Genomic DNA, 26922 nt, shown 5'->3' with positions numbered 1-26922 from the left:
TGTGAATGGAGGCAGGTGAGCTGGGATGAACCTAGGCGGCTCCGCCTCCATTCACTTGAAGGACTATCACCCTTGTGTAAGCACATGAATCAACATCCCATGTATGTACGTGTGTGTGTATCCTACAGAAGGAGTCTTCTCAGCTTTGCTATCATGCTACTACAGACGCTTCTCTCACAAGCAGGGCAGAAAGCTATTTCTACACAGACACCTAGCTGAGTGACTGTGCATTTGTGTCCACTAGCACATTGCTAAACACTGTATATCAGGTGGTGTCATACTATGCAACTAAATGTTACGAAACTCTTCACTGGAGCATTATTTATAGCATGTATTGGTAACTTTTTTATAGCAAATATTGTTAAACTTTTATCATGAACTATACACTGCATATTGTCAACGGATAAAGCATTTTGCCCCATTGATCATCAAAGGAATTTATGAAGGGGGCAACTCTTAAACCTACCCACACTTTAAGCCATTACCAAATCCAGTGCAAGTTCCACAACTTTAAAGCTTATATAGTAACTATGTTTTGGAATTTGAAGATTAACTCACTCTTCCCTTGCCTGCAAATAGCAACTACGTGTCTGTAGAATATGGAAAACGAATAGGTTATCACACTGGTATTGATAAGAGACTATTTCCATAACGCTTCAATCCTCATCAGCATAGCCTTTGCTACAGTAAATAAATGTAGGTTTGCCAACTTTTCCTAAAGGCTGATGTAGACACAACGATTCTCGCTCAAAAATTGCTCAAAGCCATCTTTTGAGCGAGAATCATTGTGTCTAACTGCACTGACATCGTGCAGTTTTCGACATCAGTCGCTGATCATTCTCTTTCAGCATGCTGAAGAGAACGATCAGTCTTATCAGGAGTTCACAGCGGGATACAGCTGATACTATGGTTTCAGCTGTATCCCTCTCCGTGAACACAGGTTGGGTATGAAGAACACAGTGGTTCAGCTGTGTTCTGCATACCCCGCTCTGAGCCCTCAGCTGTATACCAGCTGAGCGTTCCGTGAACAGCCAGGGTATGAAGAACACAGTGGTCCAGCTATGTTCTGGATACCCCACTCAGAGCGCTTAGCTGTATAACAGCTGAGCGCTCCGAGAAGAGGACAGCTGGATGCAGAAGACAAGCGGCCCCACTTGTCTTCTGCATACGCCGTTCGGAGCGCAAAGTGATAGCTCAACGTTTGCCTATCTTTTGAGCGATAATTGTTGTGTCTAAACCAGGCTTAACATAGATCTTGCATACACCATTTTTAATTTTGTTCTAATTTTTAATCCAGCGTTGTAATATAATTATTACTGACTTTACCATGGACTAGTTTGCATATTACAGATATGGCTAAACCATTGTATATAAAGTGCTAAAGTAATACATTCTTCTGTAGATGCCATACTGTTCCTAATACAAAGCAATATCTTATTATGAAATATATTATTTCACTGCAGCAGGCTTGCATTTAGTGCTACAATTTAGTTTATTACTAATTAGAACTAAATCCTTTTCCATTGCAAACTCAATTGCAGTATAACTTTACACTTGTCAAGTCTAAACCGTATGTGCAGTAAGACGACATTTACAGATTTGCATATGGTGCATTCAGTGTAAAATGGAATTGTGGTCAAAGGAACTAGAGATTCCTTTTAAATGCCTTTCCCTACATATGTATCAGTTGGAAGAGGCACTCAATCATGATCCAGTGTACTTCTGGAAATGATGCATCAAGTGATCGAATTAAAACTATCAATCCCAATACTTACAATTATGAAATCTTCAAAGTTAATTTATGCTGCTCACTTATTTGTCAAATTCAATAATATCTCAGTAATGTCTCAGTAGTGTTGTAACAGCAAACATCCTTTATTGTGTACTGCTACCACTCGCAGTGAGCTCCCAATAAAGATTTTTAGTTCCATTAAACGCAATAATAAATATGTCTTCAGTAGGCTCCAGAGCACCGTCTTTTCGAAAACCAAACTTTTATAATTCAACTGTGTGCTTGTCTGAGGACAAACTGAGGGCTTATTCCGACGTGCGTATATCGGCCGTGTTTTCACACCCAGCCGATATACGTTGTCCCTCTCTGCAGGGGGAGGAGGCGGGATGGAATGGGAGCAGTGCATTGAGCTCCCGCCTACTCACCACTATTTGCAATGGGAGGGGGTGGGACAGGGGCAGAACTTAGCACCGCCCCATCCCACTCCTCCCATTGCAAACAGTGGCGAGGGGCGGAGAGGGGCCAGAAGCTCAGTGCACTGCTCCCAGCTCGGCCCGCCTACTCCCCCTGCAGAGATGGACAGCATATATCGGACGGGCGTGAAAACCCGGACAATATACACACATTGGAATAAGCCCTGAGTGTCATTGTGTCATGCTGACCAAAGAGAGGTGGAGGGAGGAAGCTGCTGAAGAAGGAGAGACTCAGACATGCTGCTGCAGCTAATGGTAACTGTGTTACAGCTACTGAAATCACAAACTACACTGCTCAATACTGCTTTACACTCACCTCCATGATGTTATTTCTCTGTGTGTACTACAGAAAGTTAGTAAGTAGAATCTGCTGTGTATGTGCAGTGTATGGGAGACACCATAGCAGCAAGCCTACAATGACCTGCTCAACACTGAAAATTAGAGACTCAACTTGCAGAGGGAAAAAGTGAAGAAAAATGCAGAATATAGATCAGATAAGGGACAACATTAACCCTTTCCAGTCCAATTTGTATCCTGGTTTTCCTAGGGGGCTTACTCTTTTTCTGCCGTTATACAACAGCGCTATATGCTGGCTAAAGCCAGAACTGCATGAGGTGACACGTTGGATAGGCTCCGAAAGCAGAAAGGCTGGAAATATACAGTAACCCCGGCAGCTGCAGAGAGGTGAGTATTGATTTTTTTTTATTTTTTACACTTTTTTAGGATGGTTTTCAGGGAAGGGCTTATTGCCGTCTCCATTGAATTCAATGAGAGAACATCATTCTCCTCTGCCACAGCTATGACACAGCTGTGGCAGAGGATAGCAGGCAGTGCTCTTTTTGAGCGCTCGTGTGACCGAGCCCTTCGGGCGGATAAACGCTTCTAACAGCGTTTTTTACGCTGTGCCGCTGGCTTTGGTCACGCGATTTTTTGAGTGCATCAGTTATGTGCACAAAAAATCTTGCAAAAAAAAAAGGCCCGTGTGACTAAGCCCTAAGGTGAAACAAATGGCATTACATTTGATGGATTTTTAATAAATAATGCAAACATAGTTGGTAAACTGTCTTTTAATGTTTGTTCAGGTATTTGCAAAAAGTACAGTATTAAAACAGAATTGCAGTATTTCCAGATATAACTTGTAATCACAAAATGTATTTTTAATAGTTAATCTCCAATTATTAAAACACTTCTCAGTTTACAGCTGCAAAAAATATTGTTTTGTTACATTGTGTATTAGTAGTACCTATTCATATGTAAAGCAAAATAAAAATTCTACTGCTTAGAATGTCAGCAGAATATCTGAAGTCAGAGACACTTGTGAACTAACAATTTAGATTACTTTATTGTGAACTCACATGTTTTGCACCCTGGTGACAGGAAGGAACTAGAAATGTGTATTTAGCTTTGTATGTGAATTGAGGAAAACATACAATTAGAGTACAAGCATAAATACAGACACAAAATAGAATTGTTCATATTGATTTTAAGCTCTATTTTGATAGCACTGTCATTTTTTTTATCAAGTCATATCTCACTCACTGCTCCAACATAAATACATAGCAAAATAAAATGTTGCAAATTTTAAGAATTATTGACTTCTATAGGGAAAAACCAATAGAGACAACAAAAGAGGCATTCTACAAATGTAAAAAATATGGCAGTATGTATAGCTCTTTGACTAATATTAGCTCCATATACACAGGGCCGGCATTAGGTGGGGGGGGGGGGGGGGCGAACTGGGTAATTTCCTAGGGCCCCGTCCTCAAAAGGGCCCCCTCATAGTCCTTGTCCGTAGCAGTGGCAGTGAAGCACCGGCCACTACTAACTGCTAGCTACGGCTTGTCTTCATTACATAGTGACATTCACTGTGTCACAGTGAGTGTCAGAAGATTTTGACGGTGGCAGGCAGAGGACGAGGTGAGGAGAGTAACGTAATGCAGAGGCATTCAGTCACTTATTCGATGGTAAGCTGCACTGGGCTGTGTGTATGGGTCTGGGCTGAGCCTCCCTCTTCCTCTCTCCTCCATCCATACATGCGTGCCATCCTCTATTCACCAGTGGAGGTTTAAGTATGTATATGTGTTTGTGTATGCATATATTATGTAAAAGTTCCTGTTTTACTTCCGTATATGTATGTACAATGTAAAAGGCCCATTCACATCTGCACTAGGGCTCCAGTTTGATTTCTGTTGTTCAGTTCTGTCCTCTGAAGCAAACAACAAAAGTACCATAAGTGCTAGATCCAGTCTATGCTGGCGCTGAATGAAGCCCATTGACTATAATGGGGCCCATCCAGATTATGTCATGCTGAAAATAATTTTACCGGATGAAATAGCACTGCATGCTGCGCTATTTCATCTGGGACTTTTTGCTGCATCTGCACCAGACGTTCGGTATGGAACCTCCAACACATAATGGGACCTAAAACGGTGTCTATATATGTGTATATATCTATGTTTAGGAGTACATCCACATCTATGTATGTATTCTGTCCAGATTTCATACCTTTTTATTTGAGGGGGGTGAAATCCTCTGTGAAAATCTACAGCGTGAATTGATATGCATTTAAAATATGCACTGCAGGCCAATTTCTGCTGTGGATTTCCTCTCCAGAATATGGATGAGTTTCTTGAAACCTCATCCACATTATATGAATTCTATATATTCAGTGTATACACCTTATTTGGAAAAACCCTAACACAACTCTTAGACATGCGTTCACTTAAACGCCACCCGGAACTGCAGCATTTTACTGCGATTTCGGGCAGTGTTTTTGACCGCAAGTCACAGCGTATGACAGTGCCTTTTAACGTACCATATCATTGTGATGGGTGATAGATTGCATTAAAAAAATGCAAAAAACGCTGAAAAATAGAACAGACATCACTCGAAGATTTTGGCGTTACAAATGCTGCGTTACAGTGCAGGACTGGAAGAACCCATTAAAATCAATGGGAGCAGTGTACCCTGGTTAGCACAGAGCTCGGAACGCAGCACTACTCACAGTAAAAAGCGGTGTGTTAGAGAGTGGCCTATGGCCTGTGTCACACGGGCGTATTTGTGCACAAAAATATGTTCGCACGCAATACACAGAGAATAGAGCCCATTGACTGCAATTGCATCACACTAAAAGTAAAAAAAACACAGCATGCTCCATTTTTCTCGCATTGGCACAGGGAAAGAACACATCTTGAACCCATTACACTAATTATCCATTTTAATGGCTGGAAGCATCACTGTGTTTTTTTGCACTCACAGAAAAGTGCAGTAAAAACGCACTTGCGAGCAGAAATATGCAGTGCTCATTACTCAAAAATGCAGCACAAATGCACATGGAAATACAAGAAGGCCCATGTAACACAAACCTAAAGGCACACTTACACGGTGCAACTGTTGAGTACATTAGCACCTGACAGCCATCCCAGTGACCATCACTCCTGTGCTTTACAGCAATAATCGTTCAAGTGAATGGAGGGAGAGTGGGCCAGGGTTCGTTCTGGCTGCTGCTTCCATTTACTGTAAACAGGAGTCATTCGTAGATTGAGCAACTACTATTTACATGACCTATTAGTCCCTTTTATGTGGTGTGACTGTCGCCCAAATTCACTAATTCCAGTTATAATTTGCTGTGGAATTCCCACGGCTGAAAAAATCTCCAACAAATCTGCACTGATTTAAAGGGGTTGTCTCGTGGCAAACCTCAAAATTTTACCTTACCCCATTCCCCCTGTCACCCCCCCTTGCATAAAGTAGCAAAGTAAAGCGGTTTTTAAGCCGCTTGCTACTTACCGATCCGACGAAATAAGGACTTTAAAAAATCTTCTCCCAAGATGGCCGCCGGTCCTTTCCCACGGATGCACTGCGGTTTTCTCCCATGGTGCACCGCGGGTCTTCTCCCATGGTGCACCATGGGCTTTGTGCGTTCCATTGCTGATTCCAGCCTCCTGATTGGCTGGAATCGGCACATGTGACGGGGCGGAGCCAGAACGCCGCTCGTGCCTGGACCGAGCAGAAGGGGAGAAGACCGCACAGCTAAAGCGCGTCTAAAAAAGCAAGAAGACATCAGAATTAGACGGATCCATGGCGACGGGGACGCTAGCAACGGAGCAGGTAAGTGAATAACTTCTGTATGGCTCATATTTAATGCACGATGTACATTACAAAGTGCATTAATATGGCCATACAGAAGTGTATAACCCCAGTTGCTGCCGTGAGACAACCCCTTTAATGTCAAAATCTGCACCATTGCTGCAAATTTCACCCCTTCAATTAAATTTAAATGGCACAGATTTAGATGATTTTGGTGCAGCTTTGCTGGAGATTTTTTCAGCTGTTGGAATTCCACAGCAAATCATCTATGTATAAACGTATCTTAAAGGTATGTTCTATTGGGTATACATTGCAGATTTTCTGTAGCAGAATTGGCTGTGGAAAATCTAAGCAATGAGACACACTCTGCAGAGAAATTCCACAGTGGAAACTGGTCTGTGGTGCAAATTTTAAATCTACATGTCAATTTATGCTGCAGATTGGATGCAAATTTGTTGCGGATTTTCCCCATTGAATTGAACGAGAATGTAAAAATCCACAACAAATCCAAATTCAGGCAGGGATATAAAAAAAGGGGCACAACTGTATACTGTTTTCTATATGGTATTTTGTTTGTTTTTCTAACAGGGGCAAGTGCAAGCTTATTTCTGGTACTGTATCATGTAAGCTTGATTCTATTATCATATCTATGCAAAAGGCTCTGCTGTGGTACTGTATCTATTTAGTTGATTAGTTCTGGTACTGTCTCTATGTAGTAAGCTTGGTTCTGGTACTACATCTATGCAGTATGTTTCACACTGTTATATCTATGCAGTAAGCCTTGTTCTTGTAATATATATATATATATATATATATATATTTATATATATATATATATATATATATAGGTTCTGTTATATTTATTGAGTTGACTGAACAGAAGTGTGTTGGTACAATATTGCAGGATTTGGGGCCCATTTTGATCTTGTCCACGGCCACACTTTGTCTAAAACTGGCTGTTCATATACACTTGTGAGTTCTAACTTAAAGGAGCACAAGTAAGAAAAAGACTTGTTATATTACTCAACCTTTTATGAAATTTAAAATGCTATTTTTTTTTAAAATTACGTCCTACTGTGAAGAAGCTGTGGGAGAATAACTTTTTTCACACATAATTTATTTATTTTAAGTGCTACGCTTATGGCTATTTTAAGGTATCCTTAGTTTGAGATAGGATGTTGTGCTGCAGTTCTTACTGTCTTTCAAAGCTGTGTGTGAATAAGACTTTATCAGTAAAGTAGTCTATTTGGAGTCTACATTTACTTTCCAGTATACTGAAATTGAATACTTGGGCATTGAATATCTATATGACATAAAAAGCTTTTTTATTTCTAAACAAACCTCATAAGTTTTTGCCTATTAATGTTTCTATGACACAACTTCTCTTAAGGGAATTCCCTCTCAGGAACAATTTTTCACTAGCTACTGTCTAGAAATACAGTCTATAATCTATCCAGCTATGTCTTGAATACCTGTTACGTCACCTGTACCTGCTAAATTAGTATAATATGTATAGTCATATTTACTTAAAGGCTATTGTCACTTTGGGGAAAACATTTTTTTTTTCTTAAATGTATTTTGAGCCGCAAATCACTTCTGCAATATGTTTTAATTAAACATTTTGTTTGGTATCTGCAGCTTCTACTTACCACTGTGTAAAGCAAGCTACAGAAAGCATCTCCCTTTAGATTCCTTGGTGTGCTGGACTTACAGTTTGGTTTTCAGTCTTTATCTCTTGCCTCTTTGAAGTTCTTATCAGCTAATTCATGACTACAACTAAGATAAATTAATTCAGAAAAAGAAAGAGCAGAGACACTGTAGAAGGAAGATGCTTTCTGCAGTTTCCTACATTTACAGTAAATATCATCAGAATATTCAGTGTCATATTAAGACTTATCAATGCAATTCTTGTCATATCAGTACTAACCTGTACTAAGATCAATACAAAGTTCTTAAGCAGTATGCTATCACTCTATTATAAATTTAGTAAACTGTTCAAACAAGCTTAGAAAATATAAAAAGTTAATGCAAACTAAATACTAAATTGCTTAATCTGCAGCCTAACTCTGCCAGGAATTATTTAATGCGTATACCCTATTCTCTTAGGGGTCAAATAATATCACATTGCGTGCTTAGAATGTGTTTTGTCTTTAGTGTACTTGACTTAGAGCAGTTGGGGGGAATTGACTTACACCAGTGTTTCATATGACAGTCTTAATCCAGAGTACACCGAAGTGAAATGCGCCAAATTTAATAGGGATGCACACCTCTTAAATAAAATTGGAGCCTCTTTTGGCAATTTAAGCATTATAAAAGCAAATTAATAAGTACTATCATTTATGCCAGGAGGATACAACTTCGTGGAGGACCTAACTACATTAATTTCTGCCCGTGTTTTAGAAAAAAGGCTAGTGCAGCATAAAAAACAAAAAAGGTGCAAATGTTTGAACAAATATGGCTCTAGAAAACTGGTGTAAGTGACTCAATAAATTCCTCCTTAGGGCTCACTCACAGGGGCACCGATCCGCCCGTGTTTCTGCACGATAAGACCGCTGCACTTCAAGTGCGGACGACTCTCTGCACTGGCTGGAAGAAAGAACACATGGCTGGTAATGGAGCCGGTCATGCAGAGAGTCGTCCGCACACGACGCGGCTGTTTTATCGAGCAGAAACACAGGCGGATTGGCACCCGTGTGACTGAGCCCTTAATATCTATCCTGTGATGGCCTACTTTTTGACTTTGAGACCTCTTACTATATTGTCTAACTATACTATTCTGCAGGTGGGCGAGTCAAGGTTACTTTCAGCATCTGTGTTATGTGGGCCTACAACGCAGCTGGCACAGTATATTAAAGTTAAATGACTATAAATTGCAGCTTGATCACAAATTACTTGTTTCAGAAAATGGAGACTTGAGTACATGTCACACAAAACTGAGTATCAGCGTATTGAATCACATCATAACCCAGAGTGATGTATGTTACTATGTCAGGCAAACAAAGATCAGAATTATATTTAATTTACATGATACATTGGGTAAAAGGAAGTACGGTAACTAGTAATAGCAATAGTGTAATAGTTTACCCCATTACAGGTAACTTAACAAAAAGAACAAAACGACACAGACATTTAATAAATAAGTCAGGAATGTCTATTCTGCAACAAGGATTCTTTGTCTTGTCTGATCAAAAATGTGAATTCCAGTTTGTGCTGATCCCACTGAAGATTCTTATGACAGATGTCAGGCAAGTGGAGACCTGTAACTGAGGTTCTAAATGTAAACAGCAATTAATGTAACATTTCACACACTTAAACACTGACAATAGAGAGCATTGTACTGCAGACTCAGTGTGTTCAGTATAGTTCAACCATTGTGAGAAGAGAAGATAAAGAAAAGAAATATGCAGCAACACCAGAGGGTGATAAAAGCAGTAGGAAGAAATACTGGGAAGAAGCTAAAAATTGGTTTATGAAGGCATCTAGGACATCCCAGGAAACAAATGTAAAAGTCAAAAACAAACAGATACAGCAAATAAACCTCTAAAACAATAAAAAATGAAACACTGATAAAACATACTAAAAAGTCTTTTTAAATACAGAAAATATAACCAGCAAATAACCTGCTTCTAAATTCTATTGTAAATATTCTTCTTAGACAGTGCATTCATACAGTTATATTACTGTAGTGCTTTGCTGGCTTTTGCTAACAGCTCCTCACAAACTCTGATTGAAATTTGAAGGGAAGGTGTGATTTGCCTAAAGCACCATAAACGAACTTATGGTGCTGCTATACGAGGTCATGGGGAGCCGGGTGATGTATTTTTTTATTTTCTCCTGCTCACTGTTTTCCATGACGCACGAAAATCTGTCTCTTTTCAGAATTACATGCACGCGCTCTCCCATAGACTGGTATGGGAGAGCATGCATACGGGAGTCTGAATAAAGGCAGATTTTTGTGCGCCGAAGGAACCAGGAAGCGGGTGAGTATGAAAAAAAATACATCACCCGCCTCCCTGTGACTTTGCATAGCAGCACCGTAAGTTAGTTTATGGTGCTTTAGGCAAGTGACACCTTCACTTTACAGCCTACCTTCAATACATCATTAACACTATTTCTACTTTACTAAATCTATGTTGAGGATTTAGCAAACAAGCAATTACTATAATGTATTTATTTCAGGTCACTGTATTCATACCTTGTTCCATTTCTATTGCCTCTACAATATAGAAGACTGCTGATTTATGGCAAAGAATTGTCATGCTCCACTTTAAAAACATCTTATCACCTATCCGTGATATATATTTTCAGAAATAGAAATGTTCTGGATGTGAGGCTGCTTTCCTCTCCACGCTATTAAATACAGTTTTATTTCATTGTTGCTGGGGCTACTGATACTTATGAGTGGCAGCGAGACACAGAAACCACTGACAAGAGATGCAGTCACCTGAGCAAATGAAAATAAATTGTGTTTAATACTCCATGGAGAGATGGATTTGATATATTTTAAACATTTGAAGTGTTCTTTAATTTAGTGCTGACATGGTGCAGACAGGCACTGACACATTTCTCACTATGAATTTGTATAATTTGATGTGTAGGAGTGTTATTTTACAAAGGTCAATGAATATTACACAATTGTTATTTGTGGTAATGAGATGCTGGGGCATGCGATTCTAGGGAGGAAGAGGGATATATCCTACTTTATAACTTTGATGATTTGCAAATATGTTTGTTCCTTAGGACTGACACTACAGGTTTCTCTTCTCTAGTATTTTTTGATGTTTGCTAAAACAATTAGACCTCATTCACATCACCGTTTACACATTCGCTGTTCTGCTTTGTTATAGCAGTAGAACAATGAAAATGTTGATGGTGCTGGATCCCTCAGATACTGGACACCAACAATAAGAGAACATAACTATTGGACAGCGCTCTGCAACTGATGACAAAGGATAAATATCTAGAAATATTATGGAACTTACGCGGTGCTTGGTGGGGTCCCCCACCAGCACCTCGAGATCCCTTTCAGCCTTAAATAATCATGGACATTCCTCCAAGTCTTTCCGTATTCTGCTTGCAGGAGAGTCGCCAAGATGAATATACTCACTACACAGTGAGTACAGAATAGTGTCCCAAGCAATAAAAAGAAAAAACCCTGTGCGCCTTAGGTTATTTGGTGGCGGAAACATGCTTGATAAAGGCCCATCTGAGCTGAAACGTGTTGCATGGCTACAATCTAATAAACAAAACCTTAACAGACTGACTGAAGTAGTGTGGTTTCCTGCACCAACTGACCTAAGGAGTGCAGGATTTTTTCTTTTTATTGCTTTGGACACCAACAATAACCCATTAAGTTTACAGGGGTCCATCTGATCCCAATATAGGGTCTGGCATTTTACTGGAAAATAAATAGCTGCATGCTGCGCTATTTTTTCCAGTACATTTTGTGAAATTTGCGGTGGAGGCTTCAAACTGACTTTCAGATATAGATATGACTGAGGCAATACGCAAATTGCTCACATTGTGAAATACATATAAGAGCTTTTTTATGTACCTTACGTTTGATAGTTTATCAATAAGTAAGATGTTATTGTGTTATATATATGCATACACACATATATACACAATTAACATGCCAGTGTAGCAACTAAAATGGCACATATGAAACTTTGCACTAAATGGTTTATTATATTTAAATGAACTATGTGACTTTCTTTTACTTTTCGGAGTGAAGAGAAGAGCATGCCACAAACAAGCAAATGACAATTTCTCCTTGTTCACTGAAGCAGCATCCGTGAAAATCCTTTTTAAATTTAAAGAAGAACTCAATGCAATTGTAAATTTAAATACCGCTATATTTTTAGCACTCTTGAATGACCATGGCATATGCTACTATAACTTCACAAGCATGATCCACACTACATACTACACATGGACAACCATCACAAACCATATGTAAATCTCACCCTAAGTCAGGTTTATCAGGTAATGGTAGTCAGAAGGGTGCATCGTCCTCACTACCATTACGCAAACATTTATATCTCGCTAGTCACACTCCAATACAATATATAGGACTAATATCTAAGCATGTGTGCATCAGACTAAAGGTATTGTAAGGAAGGTTGTAGAAATATATTTTAGAGGAAAAAGTATTTTAAAGATACTCATCTCTACGATATAGCTTGTACTGTAAGTTTTCATAATCTTAGGTCAAACCATAAAACATATTGGCCAATTTGGATCCTAGTATATATAGATCTACCTACATACATCCTTAAATACTGGGTCATACCGACAATGTTTCCCAACAACTGCACGGGCAATGTAATAATTCTTAGTAGTTCAGACACTGCGGCAATCATGACCTGTAGGGGAGGGGGGTGGTTGTGTGCACTGCAATTTGGGTAACACTGCTTTAATTTTTACACCTCTGGCTTTACCTCCCATAAGACTAAGTCCCTTAGTGCTGCATTTTCTTCTCTTTCAAGCTACACTATGCATCTACTGAAGGTGCATTATCTTTTTGCATCACAAAAACAACATATATACAAGGCATTACAAGAAAAAAAAGAGCATTTTAAAAAGGTCACTATATTGTCATTCATCATTTTTGGCTGTGTCTTAGTTCATCAACAGTATGGGTTTATATGTCAAAATTTCACTCAATATTGCAGGAAAATCATGTAGATGTTGGGGAGTCCATGGTTGACAGAATTCGTACAATTTCTGCTCTCTGTGTTGGTGAAATGTGTTGTGTCATATGAACAATAGAATCCATGGCAACTTCTGGGTTTTCTTGCACCAAGCTATAAGGATAACAACAGATTATAAAAGGGCAAAATTATTTATGAAAAAAAGAAAAAATACATTCCAAATCTAAAAAAGTACAGCAGATACTGTTTATTAAAAGTCCCTCTTGCCTAGAGGTATATACTTTTAACTATAACGCCTGTCTTGTTAAGATTTGCAGCACTCCATTTAAAATTCGGTCAAGTGCTTCTTCACATCGGACTACAAACTGTCACATTTGTAAGTTTGTAGTCTGTTAGGGAGTAAAGAAGCATTAAGTGGCAGAATAACAAATAGAATGCAGACTGAGACTAAACCTGCACTTCCATGTGAAAGAATACTTCTCCAAATATTAATCCAATAACAAAGATAACTGAGATGAGAATAGAATTATGAGTACTTAAATGCTGATATTGGACGTACTAAAACCATAATCCACCACATGTGTACAATAATCCCTTGAAGATTCCCATAATACTGAAAAAATCAACACCTATCTATTCCCTTCTCTTCATTTACCCTCTTTTTAGTGGTCTGCATAAAAATGTATATCAGTTTATTAAAAGACGTTTAAAAACTACTACACTCATTATCAGAAAAAAATCAAGTACGTAGAAGGTTTTATTGAAAACAAAACTATACACGTGATTGTAACGTTGATAAGTGATTGCAATATTAGAGCAAAAGGATCATTTATTGCGAAAAACTTAAAGGAAGGCTCTAGTACCCTGTTGGGCCGCCTCTAGCTTGGATGCAAGATGTGATATGGGCAGGTTCCGTATGGTATCCTGAGGCATATCACTCCACATTTGCTGTAAATGAGGCTCTAAATCGGCAAACTCGTAGGCTGCCGAGGTTGGCATTCATGATGGACCCATACATGTTCTATTAGCGATAAATCTGGCTATTGAGCACACCACGGAAGTGTGGAAATGTTGTGGAGACATTCCTGTGATACCCTTGTTGTGTGCAGCCGAGCATTATCCTGCTGGAAAAGCCTCTTGGAAGCCGCCATGAGAGGAACACATGTGGCTGCAGGATGTCCTGAACATATCGCTGAGCTGTCATTGTCCCTCATACCACTACTCTCTACTGGTAGTCTGTCGAGGGCATCCTGAGCACACAGTCACCTTGTGTGCGTGCCCTCATGCATTCACTGGTCACAACACCTCCTAACAGTCTGGTCAGACTTCTCGCATTCCAATAATGTGCCACCTTGCAAACTCTGTTCTCTGGGCAAAATCTCTTTGATTGTGTTGTAGAGGCCTCTAGTTGTCAACAAGCTCTTCACAAGCGGAAACAAGGTCCACCACACAAAAAGCCTCTGAGAGCCTTTTTATAGTCTAAAGGTAGAACCACTTTTAGGGTGTCAAGTAGCAAGATCGTTCATCTAATCACACTACAACTCTAATATTTACATATCTACCTGAGATGTAACTGCATAATAAGTTTTGCAGCAAAATGAAAACTCCTTCCTGGAGCTTGATTATTTTTGACAAAGAGTGTATATCTATGACCAATAGGTAAAGAGAAGAATAATAATGGTACAAATATCTCTGTGACAAACAGACATGTATTTATTGAAACTTCAGAAGCAAAATGAATAAACATTTGTGCAACAATCATTACATATCCAGTTTAGGGAAATTAATTTTTCCTTGAAGAGAAGTTGCCGCAGCTACGCTATACTTCCTGCGTAAAAAGTAGATGGAAATCTATTCTAAAGTGCCATCTATTGGAAGGTGACTTCCCTATAAGTCAATCTCCAAACTTTCAAAAGGCCTTGCAACATCACTACAAAAATAAGACGAAACTAGAGTCTTCTCCAGAAGAAGAAAATACCCATCTGCCAACATTCTGTTTCAGGGTATTTGCCTCTTGTTAATTCTGTGCAGGAGAAGCTTTATTCCTTCAGATCCAATGAGTACAGAACCCATGTCCCTTTAAATGGATAAGTGAAAGAGACTGTTCCTGATAGTTGGTACTAACTCATGTAGATGCAATAAATCTTGTGGGACATCAGCATTTAAAAAAAAGTGCAAGTATATTATTCCAAGCCACACAGTTACTTTTCGACCCTACATCCCAGCATTTTTGAAGGCCTTTTGAAAATCCCACAGGATTGTTTTCCGGTACTTTATTGGTTATGTACGTCCATATGTATGCATATATGTATATATCCATATGTAGTCTGTGTGGATGTGGTGCGTTCAGAGATTGAGGTATGCATCAGTGCCCATGCAGACTGTTATAGAGATGTGCATATTTACATAATACGCTGCCCCTTTCCCTGCAGCTGTGATCCTAAAATGCCAAACTACGGGAATGAATTTTGAAATACAGTAGAAAACAACTTTCATTGCTCAGTTATTTGAGCTGTTTAAACTTTACAATTCAACTATAATTATGCAATTTATACTGTATAATAACTTATAAAAGTGAATTAATCATATTACCTGCGAATTTGTTTGAGGATATAATCTCTAGATATGTATTTGATATTTTCATCAACAACAGAACGAGTCCCCTCCTCCTCAGTCAACTGTTTCTCGAGCCATTCCACCACATCCTTATTATTATCCCATAGGTAAGCCTGTAAATACAAAAATATTTCTTTTACACAATATTACAATATTCCATTGTCAAGTCTGGTTGCTGTGATTTTTGGCTGAATAGATATTTTGGTTCTATTTTCCAAAATAGTGTAATTCGTTTAACAAAATGGAATCCACTATGAAGCATTCTCCCAGCTTGTACAGATTTGCTGTGACATGGAAGGGAAATAATATTCTGAATCAAGCCTAAGGGCGCTTTCACACGACACTTTTTGCGTTCAGTTTTTTGTGAGCCAAAACCAGGAGTGGAGAGAAGGTATAATGGAAAGGTTTGCATGTCTTCCATATTTTGGACCCATTCCTGGTTTTGGCTCACAAAAAACTGAACAGAAAAACTGTGGCGTGAAAGCGCCCTTAGTGATATATCTCTCCATGAAGCAATGGTAACAGATCTGTGGTTGACATACAGGTACATCAATTTTGAACTGCATTACTGCTACACTTACTATGTGAATAGGAGTAAATTTGAGGTACTTGGAACTAGAGATGAGCAAACGTACTCGGTAAGGGCGATTTCGCAATCGAGTACCGCGATTTTCGAGTACTTCACTACTCGGGTGAAAAGTACTCGGGTGCGCTGTGGGGCGGGGGGTTGCAGAGGGGAGTGGGGGGTAGCAGCGGGGAACAGGGGGGAGCCCTCTCTCTCTCCCTCTCCCCCCCACTCCCCGCTGCAACCCCCCGCTCACCCACAGCGCACCCGAGCACTTTTCACCCGAGTAGTGAAGTACTCGAAAATCGCAGTGCTCGATTGCGAAATCGCCCTTACCGAGTACGTTCGCTCATCTCTACATTTGATACACATTTTGATACACACATTGTGAAAGCTCATCTGTTTGTGACAAGCAATGTTCCCTCCAAACCGTGGCAGCTGCTGAGCAGAGTCGTTAGGGAGCTGGGTAATATTCCAAGGATGAAGACCGTGGTGCACATCTGCAGCAATCGATGCGCTGCAGATGTAAAGTTAACAAAATTTCTGTGGATTTTGTGCAGTTTTTTTCCCGTAGTGTGTAGATGACATTTGTTTAAATCTTGGCTATTACGCTGCTACTGTAGATACTGTGGATTTTCGATGCCCCAACATCTGATATGGTGTGAATATAGCTTAAATAATGTTTTCCTACAGTGCGAATGACTTAAGCCCCATTTAGATGGGACGAATGTCGGGCAAACGATGCCTGGCACTCGTCTCCGCATATACATGCTCCCGTGTGGGGACGAGTGTCAGGCATCGTTTGCCCGCCATTTGTCCCGTCTAAATGGGGCTTTAGCCAAGGTCTACTGTATATAGGCCATTTACATCAAATGTAAACCAGTAGAAATAGAAAGATTATGAAAAGCTACACAAGTCTTTCATGTCAGTTTTTTACACCATTTTTATTCATTGCTCCCAAAACCCTCAGTAGGTTTGACAGCTTGCTACAACATCATGTATTTTTGTTAGCCATTAAAAGGTATCATATCTTCAAGATTACTTGGTTTCTCTTACTGAGAACAATCTCATTTTACTCTATTGGCTAACACGGTACCAAACTTTTTTTCAATTTAGGCCATATTCACAGGGGTGGATTTGCTGCAGATTTTCAGTGCAGATTGCACTCTTTACAATGCAAACGTTGAAATCAGCAAATATGCTGTCTTTTTGCACCAAAATCCACTGTGCATTCTCTGCAAATTTTCTACTGCAGAAAACCTGTCATGAATTCAGGGCTTATTTACACGAGTGTATATTGGCCGCCATTTTCCCAGATGGCCAATATACGCTAACATCTGAGCTGTCTTCCCCCTTCCCTCCCCCTCCCCGGCTCTCTGCCTCTCTCCTCCCCTCTGGCTGTTTGCAATGGGTGGGGGGGGGGGACATAGTAACATAGTAACATAGTATGTAAGGCCGAATGAAGACATTGTCCATCTAGTCCAGCCTGTCTATCCTACTGTGTTGATCCAGAGGAAGGCAAAAAACCCCAAGGCCAGAAGTCAATTAGCCCTTTTGGGGAAAAAATTCCTTCCCGACTCCCTAATGGCAATCAGACTGTTCCCTGGATCAACCCCTAATAGTTCCTACCTGCCTATATACCAGGATTGACACTTAACCTAATATTTATATCCTGTAATATCCTTCTTCTCCAGAAAGACATCAAGTCCCCTTTTAAACTCCTCTATGGATTTTGCCATCACCACTTCCTCCGGTAGAGAGTTCCACAGTCTAACTGCTCTTACAGTAAAGAACCCCTTTCTGTGTTGGTGATGAAACCTACTTTCCTCTAATCGTAGCGGATGTCCTCTTGTTACCGTCGTGGTCCTGGGTGTAAACAGATCGCGGGAGAGATCCATGTGTTGTCCCCTCATGTACTTATACATAGTTATTTGGTCGCCTCTTAACCTTCTTTTTTCTAGAGTAAATAGTCCCAATTTGGACAGCCTCTCTGGGTATTCCAGTCCCGTCATTCCATGTATTAGTTTAGTCGCTCTTCTTTGAACCCCCTCAAGCACTGTGACATCTTTCCTGAGCACCGGTGTCCAGAATTGTACGCAGTATTCCATGTGAGGTCTGACAAGTGCCTTATATAATGGAAGGATAATGTTCTCGTCCTTCGCCCCTATACCTCTTTTGATGCACCCCAAGACTTTATTTGCCTTTGCAGCGGCTGACTGGCATTGGTTACTCCAGTTTAGTCTATTATCCACTAATACCCCCAGATCCTTTTCCATATCACTTTTCCCTAGTGGTACCCCATTAAGTGAATATTTGTGACATCCGTTCCTCTTGCCCATGTGCATAGTCTTACATTTTTCAACATTGAACTTCATTTGCCATTTTTCTGCCCAAGCCCCCAGCTTATCCAGGTCAGCTTATAAACTCCCCCACTCCCCGCCCCTTGTCCGCAGCCAGCAATGGGAGGGGACTGAGCTTAGCTCCACCCCCATCCCGCCTCCTCCCACTGCAAACAGTTGGAGGGGAGGAAAGAGGCAGAGAGTCAGCGAAGTGAATAAGCCCTCAATGTGAGAACATACCCTCGAAGCTTCTCCTGCCAAGATCTGACCTTCACTAACAACTCTGTCAGCTGTAAAGCTAGATCAGAAAAGAGTTAGCACTAGGGTACCCGTTATGCTATAAAACGTGGGATAGAGTTAATAATTGAGAAGCTGCACAAGGGTATGAGAAGAAAGGGGAATGCAATGGCACTGGAAAACTACATAAAAAAGGTTGTGAGAAAGTGGTTAAGACTACTCTCTTATTTGTACAACTTTACAGTATGTTAGAGGGGTTGTGGAAGCTGTATATATGGGGGAGGAAGAAATTAAAGAGGTTATACAGACTTTAAAAATTGTTGGCCTGTCCTCGGGACAGGATATCTATATGTGATGTGGGGGTCTGCCACTCACTATTCATGTGGATCAGCTGATTGAAGAGGCTGCATCACTTGTGCGAGCACTGTGGTATCTTCAATGACAATCCTGTCAGTCCTCAGAACGCTGCATTATTTATAGCAGCTGCTTGGAGTACTGCAGGCTTGTCCTATTCACTTCATTGTAGTAAACTGTGGATTTTACAGAGTCAAATCTGTAGAGTAACTATCACATGTGAACATACCATTGCACAAATAGGAAGGGAGGCACATCAGAAATGTAAGCAGCAACACACCCATATGTATAAGGAAAGGAAGGATTAGTGACCTTTCACACAGGATAGAATTATGCTGCAGGACGCAGTGAAATCTGCAGCTGTGGAATTCAGCACCAAAATCCACGTCTAACTGGATTTTGATGCAGAATTGCAGATGGGCTCTCACAATTTATTCTAAATGTGCGCTAAGAAATACTATCTCCCATTTGTCTACCATATTTCCCATAGAAGCACTGCATAGCCGCTAAGTCTCCTTACACATACTTGGCACTCTTCACAAGGAGAAACCGTATTCCCCCTCAAGAACCTCAAATTTATATACCGGGCAAATATAACAGTAATGTAGTTTTAAATTCATATATTCAGTATTGGCATATTTCTTGTAGCTACTGTACATATATTTAATTTTGGATGTGCTGACTAATCCTTTTTTTCCAACTAGGTACAAGTTTCTATCAGGCCTTAGTCAGACGGGCGTTCTTCGCGCGATTTGCGCATGCGATTCGCGCATATATAGAACCAATGGTTCGCTATGGTATCGGTCACATGTCCGCTTTTTATGCGGATATGCGATAAATCATAGGACACGACGAATCGCAGATCGGGCCTATCTGCGTTCTGCGTTTAATGTGCGCACCAAAATCATTTACTGCAGCTAGCTGCGTTTTTTCGCTGGCGAGCACGTCGCACTGTACTTGAATGAAATGGCAAAGGCTGACAAGGTGCTCGTAATATGGAGCCAGTCTAAGTTTCATGCACATTTTGATGCGCACGGCGATTTTACTCCGGTCAGACGGGCGTTTTGCTGCGATGATTAACGCGGCTAGGTGCAGATTATTCCCGCGATTTTTCTCCCTCGGTCACGCGATTTGCGCATAAGCATCCGTCATGCGATCCGCAAATCGCGCGAAAAAACGCCCGTCTGACTAAGGCCTCACAGTTACTCATGATGACGGAACAGATTCCTATCATGCAGTCATAATTTAGAAGAACATAATTCAGGTTACTTAGATTCTACATGCATTTCTATCTGTAGAAAATTGGCACTTCCTCAGTGGCCCTGCTGGCCGTTATGTGAGTGAGTCAGCAATACTAGCTCCTGTGCAATAGCACGGGAGCAAGGACACACAGGAACGATTGTTGGGCATAGTTTGCCCGATATTTGTCCCGTGTACTGCGTATTTGACCCCACAGTATTTGAATAAATTTAAGCAAAGCAGAAGGAAAAATTACGATTTTCATTTTTTGGCAATTTTGTCAATTAAAAAACATTTTTTTTGTACAGTTTACATAGGAATGAAGACATTCACCCCAAAATGGATCCCCCTGTTTGTCCCGTGTTCAAAAACATACCCATTGTGGCCCTAATCTACTTAAAGGACACATGGCTAGGCCTGTAATGGAGGGAACACCCGTTGGATTGCAGGGCACAACTGAATAAATCCCAGGCCCCATTGCTTATTTGTACGGAATAAAAATTGACTCCCTAAAAATATCCCCCCCACACACACTCCTAGCCCTCCGCGCCCTTTTCGGCGTTCCCCAAATCTTAGATAAAAGTAATAATGTGAACTGTGTGATATTTCCGAAGACAGGGGTAATTACGGAGGCTGGTTGGAATGGGCCCATGGGGCAATAAAACCGGGCTCTCATGCTTTTTGGGGGTATTTCTTGACCTCAGCGGCGGGGATGGGGTGTATAAAGTGGCGCCCTGTGAGTCTCCGTAAGCTTGCTGAGGTGCGGCGGTCTCACACAGAAGGCGCTCAACAAGCTGCTCCTGGAACTGCATGAAGGCGAGCGTTCCCGGGGCTTCTTGTAAATTATGTATTACAGGTAGCAGTCTGAATAACGCCGGGCTCACACGGCCAGATGTGTAATCTGCTTGCGGAGGCCCGCAGCGGATCCCAGCTGTGAGCCCGACTGTGACCCTGCGTACGGCCGCGTAATGTACTGCGCATAACTGCCTACTCACACAGGCGGTCATGCGCAGTACACCTTTTTTTTGTTTGCATTTCCTGCACCTTTGCTTAGCGATGACGTGGGTACCCGTAGCCCGTATACAAGGTAGTTGCGTATGGGCTGCAGGTATATCCACGACCATGGAGCACAATAGGCTCTATGCTGCGGATAGCCGTGGTAAAATAGAACCTGCTGCGTTCTCTTTTCTGCGAGTGGATTACGCAATTCCAACCCACTAATGTGAACGGAATTGTGTAATCCAATGCGATTGATCTGCGTATTACCGCGGATCAGACGCATGCGGAATCCGTAATTCCTATCTAGTCATGTGAAACCGACCTATGTTAGATCGCTACTTTTTTATCACGTGACCGGCGACCGCTCAACGAGGCCACCCGTCACTGCTCCAGGCTCTCGGCGACCGTTGGTCGCTGGGAGCAAGGAGATTTTAAATTTCCTGTGCTCCCTGACTCCTGCGCATGTGTCCAGTGTTTTGCCGGTGGTCGCATGCGCAGAATACGGGAAAGTTCACGGAAGAAGATTGCGTCGGGGTGCAAATACGGAGGCCTCCGGTAAAAAGTTTCATCTCCTCTCACCGATCGCATCGGTGAGGGGAGATGATGAACCTTCACCTTTTTTTAACTTTTACGTGATCACCATTATTCATTGGATAACGGCGAACACGTGACCAGGAACCGCTCACCGCGGCCCCCCGTGACATCTCCAGGCTCTCGGCTAAGTTTTGTAGCCAGGAGCAGGGAGATTTTAAATTACCACGGCTTTTGCGCATGCACCTGCCATATTGGCGACGGCGGCGTGCGCAGAAGCTGGGGTAAGGTCCACGGATAAATCCGCGGGCCTTAGGTACGTCATTTCATCCTCCCTCACGGATATGATCCATGGGGGGAGATGAAACGCAAGCTTTTTTAAACTTTTTAAAACTTTTTGTTTTTACTTTTTGCACTTTTTTAAAAACTTTTTACCCCTTTTTTTTTTTTTTTACTTTTTGCACTTTTTTTTTTAACTTTACATGATCACTGGATCATGATGACAGTGATCATGTCCCTTGTGACATCCCTCTGCTCTTGGCTACACATGGCAGCCAGGAGCAGAGGAATTTTGAATTTCCCAGGGCTCGAGCCCGTCTGTGCACGCATGCGCAGATGGGGATTTTGGGTCCTGGGACATCAGGACATCGCAGAGGACCGGGGGTGAGTATTTTCACCTCCCCTCATGGATCCGATCCATGAGGGGAGGTGAAACTTCACTTTTCTTTTACTTTTTCAACTTTTTCGCTATCGGCGATCGCGGGCCCGGGGACCGCTCACAGCGGTCCCCGGTAACACCTCCTGGTTCCCGGCTACCTTCAGGAGGCGGGAGCCAGGAGATTTTAAATGTGCCGGGGACACCCGGGCTTCTGCGCGTGACGTCATCGCCTGGCGCGCATGCGCAGAAGGCCGCCGGCGGGATCGGGAGGACCAGATCTCCGGGGGACACCACCGACAAGCCGTGTGAGTATTTTCAGCTGCCGTGATGGATCCGATCAATCAGAGCAGCTGAATTACTACTTTTTTACACAGTTTTGTTTACTTTTTTGCGATCAGCGCTATCGATTGGGGGGGGGACTGCCCGCATCCTGGGATGACAGCTCCATGCTGTCGGGTACCTGCGGGCACCGACAGCATGGAGCTGTCACGTCCTCAGGCCAGTGGGCATTAATCCAAAAGAGGATGCATAAAACTACGTCCTCTAGGATTAAAGCCCACTTACTGAGGACGTAGTTTCCCGATGGGGCCGTCGTTAAGGGGTTAAACCCGTTTTTTTTGTACAGCACACATAAGGATGAAGACTTTCACCCCAAAATGGATACCCCTGTTTGTCCCGTGTTCAGAAACATACCCATTGTGGCCCTAAAATTATGTCTGTTTTCACAACGGGGCCCAAAACTAAAGGAGCAACCGGTGGCTTTTAGAACAGACATTTTGCGTGAAGGCGTTTTAGGCCCCATTGCACACTTGTAGAACCCTTGAGCGGCCAAAACGACAGAGGACCCCCACAAATGACCCCATTTTGAAAACTAGACCACTTAACGCATACACCTAGGGGTGTACTGTATATTTTAACCCCACAGTTTTTTAATGACTCTGAGCAAAGCAGATGGAAAAAATTACGATTTTAAATTTTTTGGCAGTTGTGTCATTTTAAAAACATTTTTTTTTGTACAGCACACATAGGAATAAAAAAGTTCACCCCAAAATGGATACCCCCTGTTTGTCCCGTTTTCAGAGACATACCCATTGTGGCCTTAATATTATGTCTGTATGCACAACGGGGCTCAAAAGGAAAGGCGCATCAAATTTCAACTGTGTCTTAAATTTTATGTAAATCGCCATTATCTATTGGATAACGGCGATCACGTGACCGGGGACCGCTTACTGCGGCCCTCGGTCACTGCTCCAGGCTCTTGGCTACATTTAGTAGCCAGGAGCAAGAAGAATTTCCAGGGCCCTCAACAGCTTTTGCGCTTGCGTCCGCCATTTTGCTAATGGGCACATGCGCCAAAGTTGGGGAAAGGTCCATGGATAAAGATCCTGTCGGGGGACATCGCCGGAGGCCTTAGGTAAGTAATTTCACCTCCCCTCACGAATCTGATCTCTGATTGGAGGTGAAATTTTCACTTTTTTTTACTTTTACGTGATCGCCGTTTTCAATTGGAAAATGGCGATCACGTGACCAGGAACCGCGTTTTGCGGGCCCCGGTGAAATCTCCAGGCTCCCGCCTACATTTGGTAGCCAGGAGCAGGGAGATTTTAAATTATCCTGGCAATCTGCGCCTTTTGCACATGCGTCCGCCATCTTGATGGCGGGCGCGTGCGCAGAAGCCGTGGTGAAGTCCACGGATAAATGCGGTGCCTTAGGTACATTATTTCATCTTCCCTCACGGATATAATCCATGAGGGGAGATGAAACTTAAATTTTTTTTTCTTTTTTTTAAACTTTTTTAAAACTTTTTTTTACTTTACATGATCGCTGCTATCCATGGGATAGCAGCGATCATGTGACCGGGAACCGCATACAGCGGCTCCCGGTGACATCCCCCTGCTCTCGGCTACACATGGGAGCTGGGAGCAGAAGGATTTTTAAATTTCCCGGGCCGAGCGCGCGCCTGACGTATGACGTCTGACGCGCATGCGCAGAAGGCGCCGACGGGACCTGGAGGCTGGGACACCGCCGATCATCGGGGCGAAGGCGGGTGAGTACTCGGATCCATCGGGGCAGCTGAATCTTTCACTTTTTTAAACTTTTTACTAACTTTTATATGATCGCCGGCATTCGGTAAATTCTGGCGATCATGTGACCGGGGGAGGGGATCCGCGGCCCGGAATGGCAGCTCCAGGTTGCCGGCTACCTCCCGGAGCCGGCAGCATGGAGCTGCCACGTCCTCAGCTTGCAGGGCCTTCATCCCTGCAGGAAACATATTTCTACGTCCTCAGGGAATAAGGCACAGCAAGTGAGGACGTAAAAAGACTATGGGCCGGTCGTTAAGGGGTTAAGGGAGAAAATGGGCCCATCACTAAGAGGTTAATGTGGATTGTCAGGTTGCCAATCTTTTTTGATGGCATGAACAGCTTTGCAGTGCACACTATTCTTACCTTCACATATGTCAGAGAGCCAGCAGAGCCCCTGATGGACACTCAGCACAAATGTTAACAGAAGAGACTGATCATTTTGCATACTAAAATCCTCAAATTATATACATTTATACATAAACCACAGTAGGAGACCAAGTAACAATGCCTGCAGTACCTAGTTAAAACATTAAGATCATTTACATCTACAGGCAAGACATTTCATGTAGTTATCCCTCAGTTTCCAACTTTCCATCTTGATGGATGGATGACCACATTATCATTTAAGGGTGTTTAAAACTTAATAGCTACTCTCACTCCTCATTTTCTTTACAAATCATTTAGAAATCAGTTTGTTTTGCCTACCACCAAGCCAAGTTACTACCATTAGTGCTCATTCATATTTATGCAATTTTGTTTGGGCAATTAAACACAAAGCTTGTGCTTTAAAAGCATAAGTCAGTGGGATTTGTAAAAGAAAGTCGTGATGTCAGTGAGTTTGGAGTACAGTATCATTCAATAAAAGAACATATTTCAGTGCATTTGTGCCACCAAGGGGACGATTGACAATGAAAAGAATATTTTGTTCTGTTTGTCCTGTGTTTTTAAAGAGGACCTCATACTTATGGCTTCTTATTGAAAAGAAACTCTGAACCTCAATCTTTGCAAAAGGGAAGAATGATGTTCACTGTCTAATGCAGGCTGACATAGGTTCTTCACAGCGATAAAGAGTTTAAGGATATCCAGATGTCTTGCACTGTTTCTAGTGTCCATGGTCCCACTTAAGAGTTCCTGGACCTAAGAACATAATTTCAGATGTACCTCTCTAGCAACGAATATATGAATATTGAGGAACAAGACAGGACTAAAATAGAGGCCAATCAACCGTAAGGGCTCCTTCACACTGCCAAGAAAATCAGGCGATTTTCTTGCGTTGTGAGAGGGAATGAAAACGCATGATTATGAAACCACTGAATTTTAATGATTTCATTCTCATTTGTGATGTTTCACGCCTGTGATGCTGCAGGAAAAGAAAATCACAGCATCTCCTTTCCTTCTGCGATATCTCCCATTGCCTTCAATGGGGCCAGTGGCAGCAGCGCCGGCCCCATTTTAAGCAATGGGAGAAATCGCGATCCCCTGCTGAAGCTGTGACAGAACTCTTCACTTAAGACTGTGACAGCATTGGCAGGGTGTTCAGTGACAAGAGGACTCCCCGCGGGAATGAAGGAATCCCCTGCCGCTGCTGTCACAGCAGAGACAGGAGATTGAGATGTTCTCTCATTGCTTTTAACAGGGACGGCGCTGCTGCCATCCCATTGAAAGCAATGGGATGAAGGGGTTCCACATGCACTGCAAGGGCAATATCGGGCCGGAATCACGGCCTGATATCGCTCTTGCTAGTGTGCAGGGGCTTTTAAGTTGGATAGTCTGTACTAACAACCATCAACATGCCAGTCTGACCTGCAATGTAGCTGTGAATAGAGGCTAAGGGTGGTGTTTACGAAGGCCGATAATTACTTGCTTTTTTAGGTGAGCTAAAAACCAAGCGACTCAGACAAGTGAGCGATTCTTGCTCACTTGCCTGGTAAGGCCCCTTTGTTTACACAGGACAACAGTCACTCGTAATCACTCGGGTGAGCATTGGTTTATGTAAAGCCACCCTAAGGGCTTAAACAGACAAACGTGTTTGCGGAGGTTTTTGTGTACGTGAAGATCAAATCTGTAAAACGTGACAAAGTGAAGCCTTTATTTTTAAATGTTTTCATTGTCGAGCGCAAAATCTACGCACGAAAAACGATAGGCCTTGCCCTATCTTTCTGGTAGTATTTTTTGCAAGCGTAATAGTGCTGAGTTTAAACAGTAAAAAATACGAAGACATAACTTGTACCTGCGCAAGTACGCTCCATTGCAGCGAGCATATTTACGCACTAGTTTGTCTGTTTAAGTCTTAAGTCAACAGTAAATCAGTGTCTGAATGGACATTTTCTGTTCTCTTGGTCCGGACTGTGGA

General features: G+C 42.0%; 1 protein-coding gene across 1 annotated transcript in view; it reads right to left on the bottom strand.

Annotated features, from left to right (window-relative positions):
* Positions 1 to 11962: 11962 nt before the first annotated feature.
* Positions 11963 to 26922, bottom strand: part of ACACA (acetyl-CoA carboxylase alpha) — an 856108-nt gene continuing 841148 nt past the window's right edge. Inside the window, exons 54-55 of the mRNA XM_066609221.1 lie at positions 15540 to 15676; positions 11963 to 13100 (exon numbers count right to left, since the gene is read on the bottom strand). Of these exons, the coding sequence (XP_066465318.1) occupies positions 12974 to 13100; positions 15540 to 15676 (264 nt within the window). The 3' untranslated portion in view covers positions 11963 to 12973. The remainder of the gene's footprint in view (positions 13101 to 15539; positions 15677 to 26922) is intronic.

The sequence above is a fragment of the Eleutherodactylus coqui genome, chromosome 1, assembly GCF_035609145.1.
Source record: "Eleutherodactylus coqui strain aEleCoq1 chromosome 1, aEleCoq1.hap1, whole genome shotgun sequence".
Taxonomy (NCBI): Eukaryota; Metazoa; Chordata; class Amphibia; order Anura; family Eleutherodactylidae; genus Eleutherodactylus; species Eleutherodactylus coqui.
Note: the sequence above shows the minus strand (reverse complement) of the source record. Positions and strands in the feature narration are given on the sequence as shown.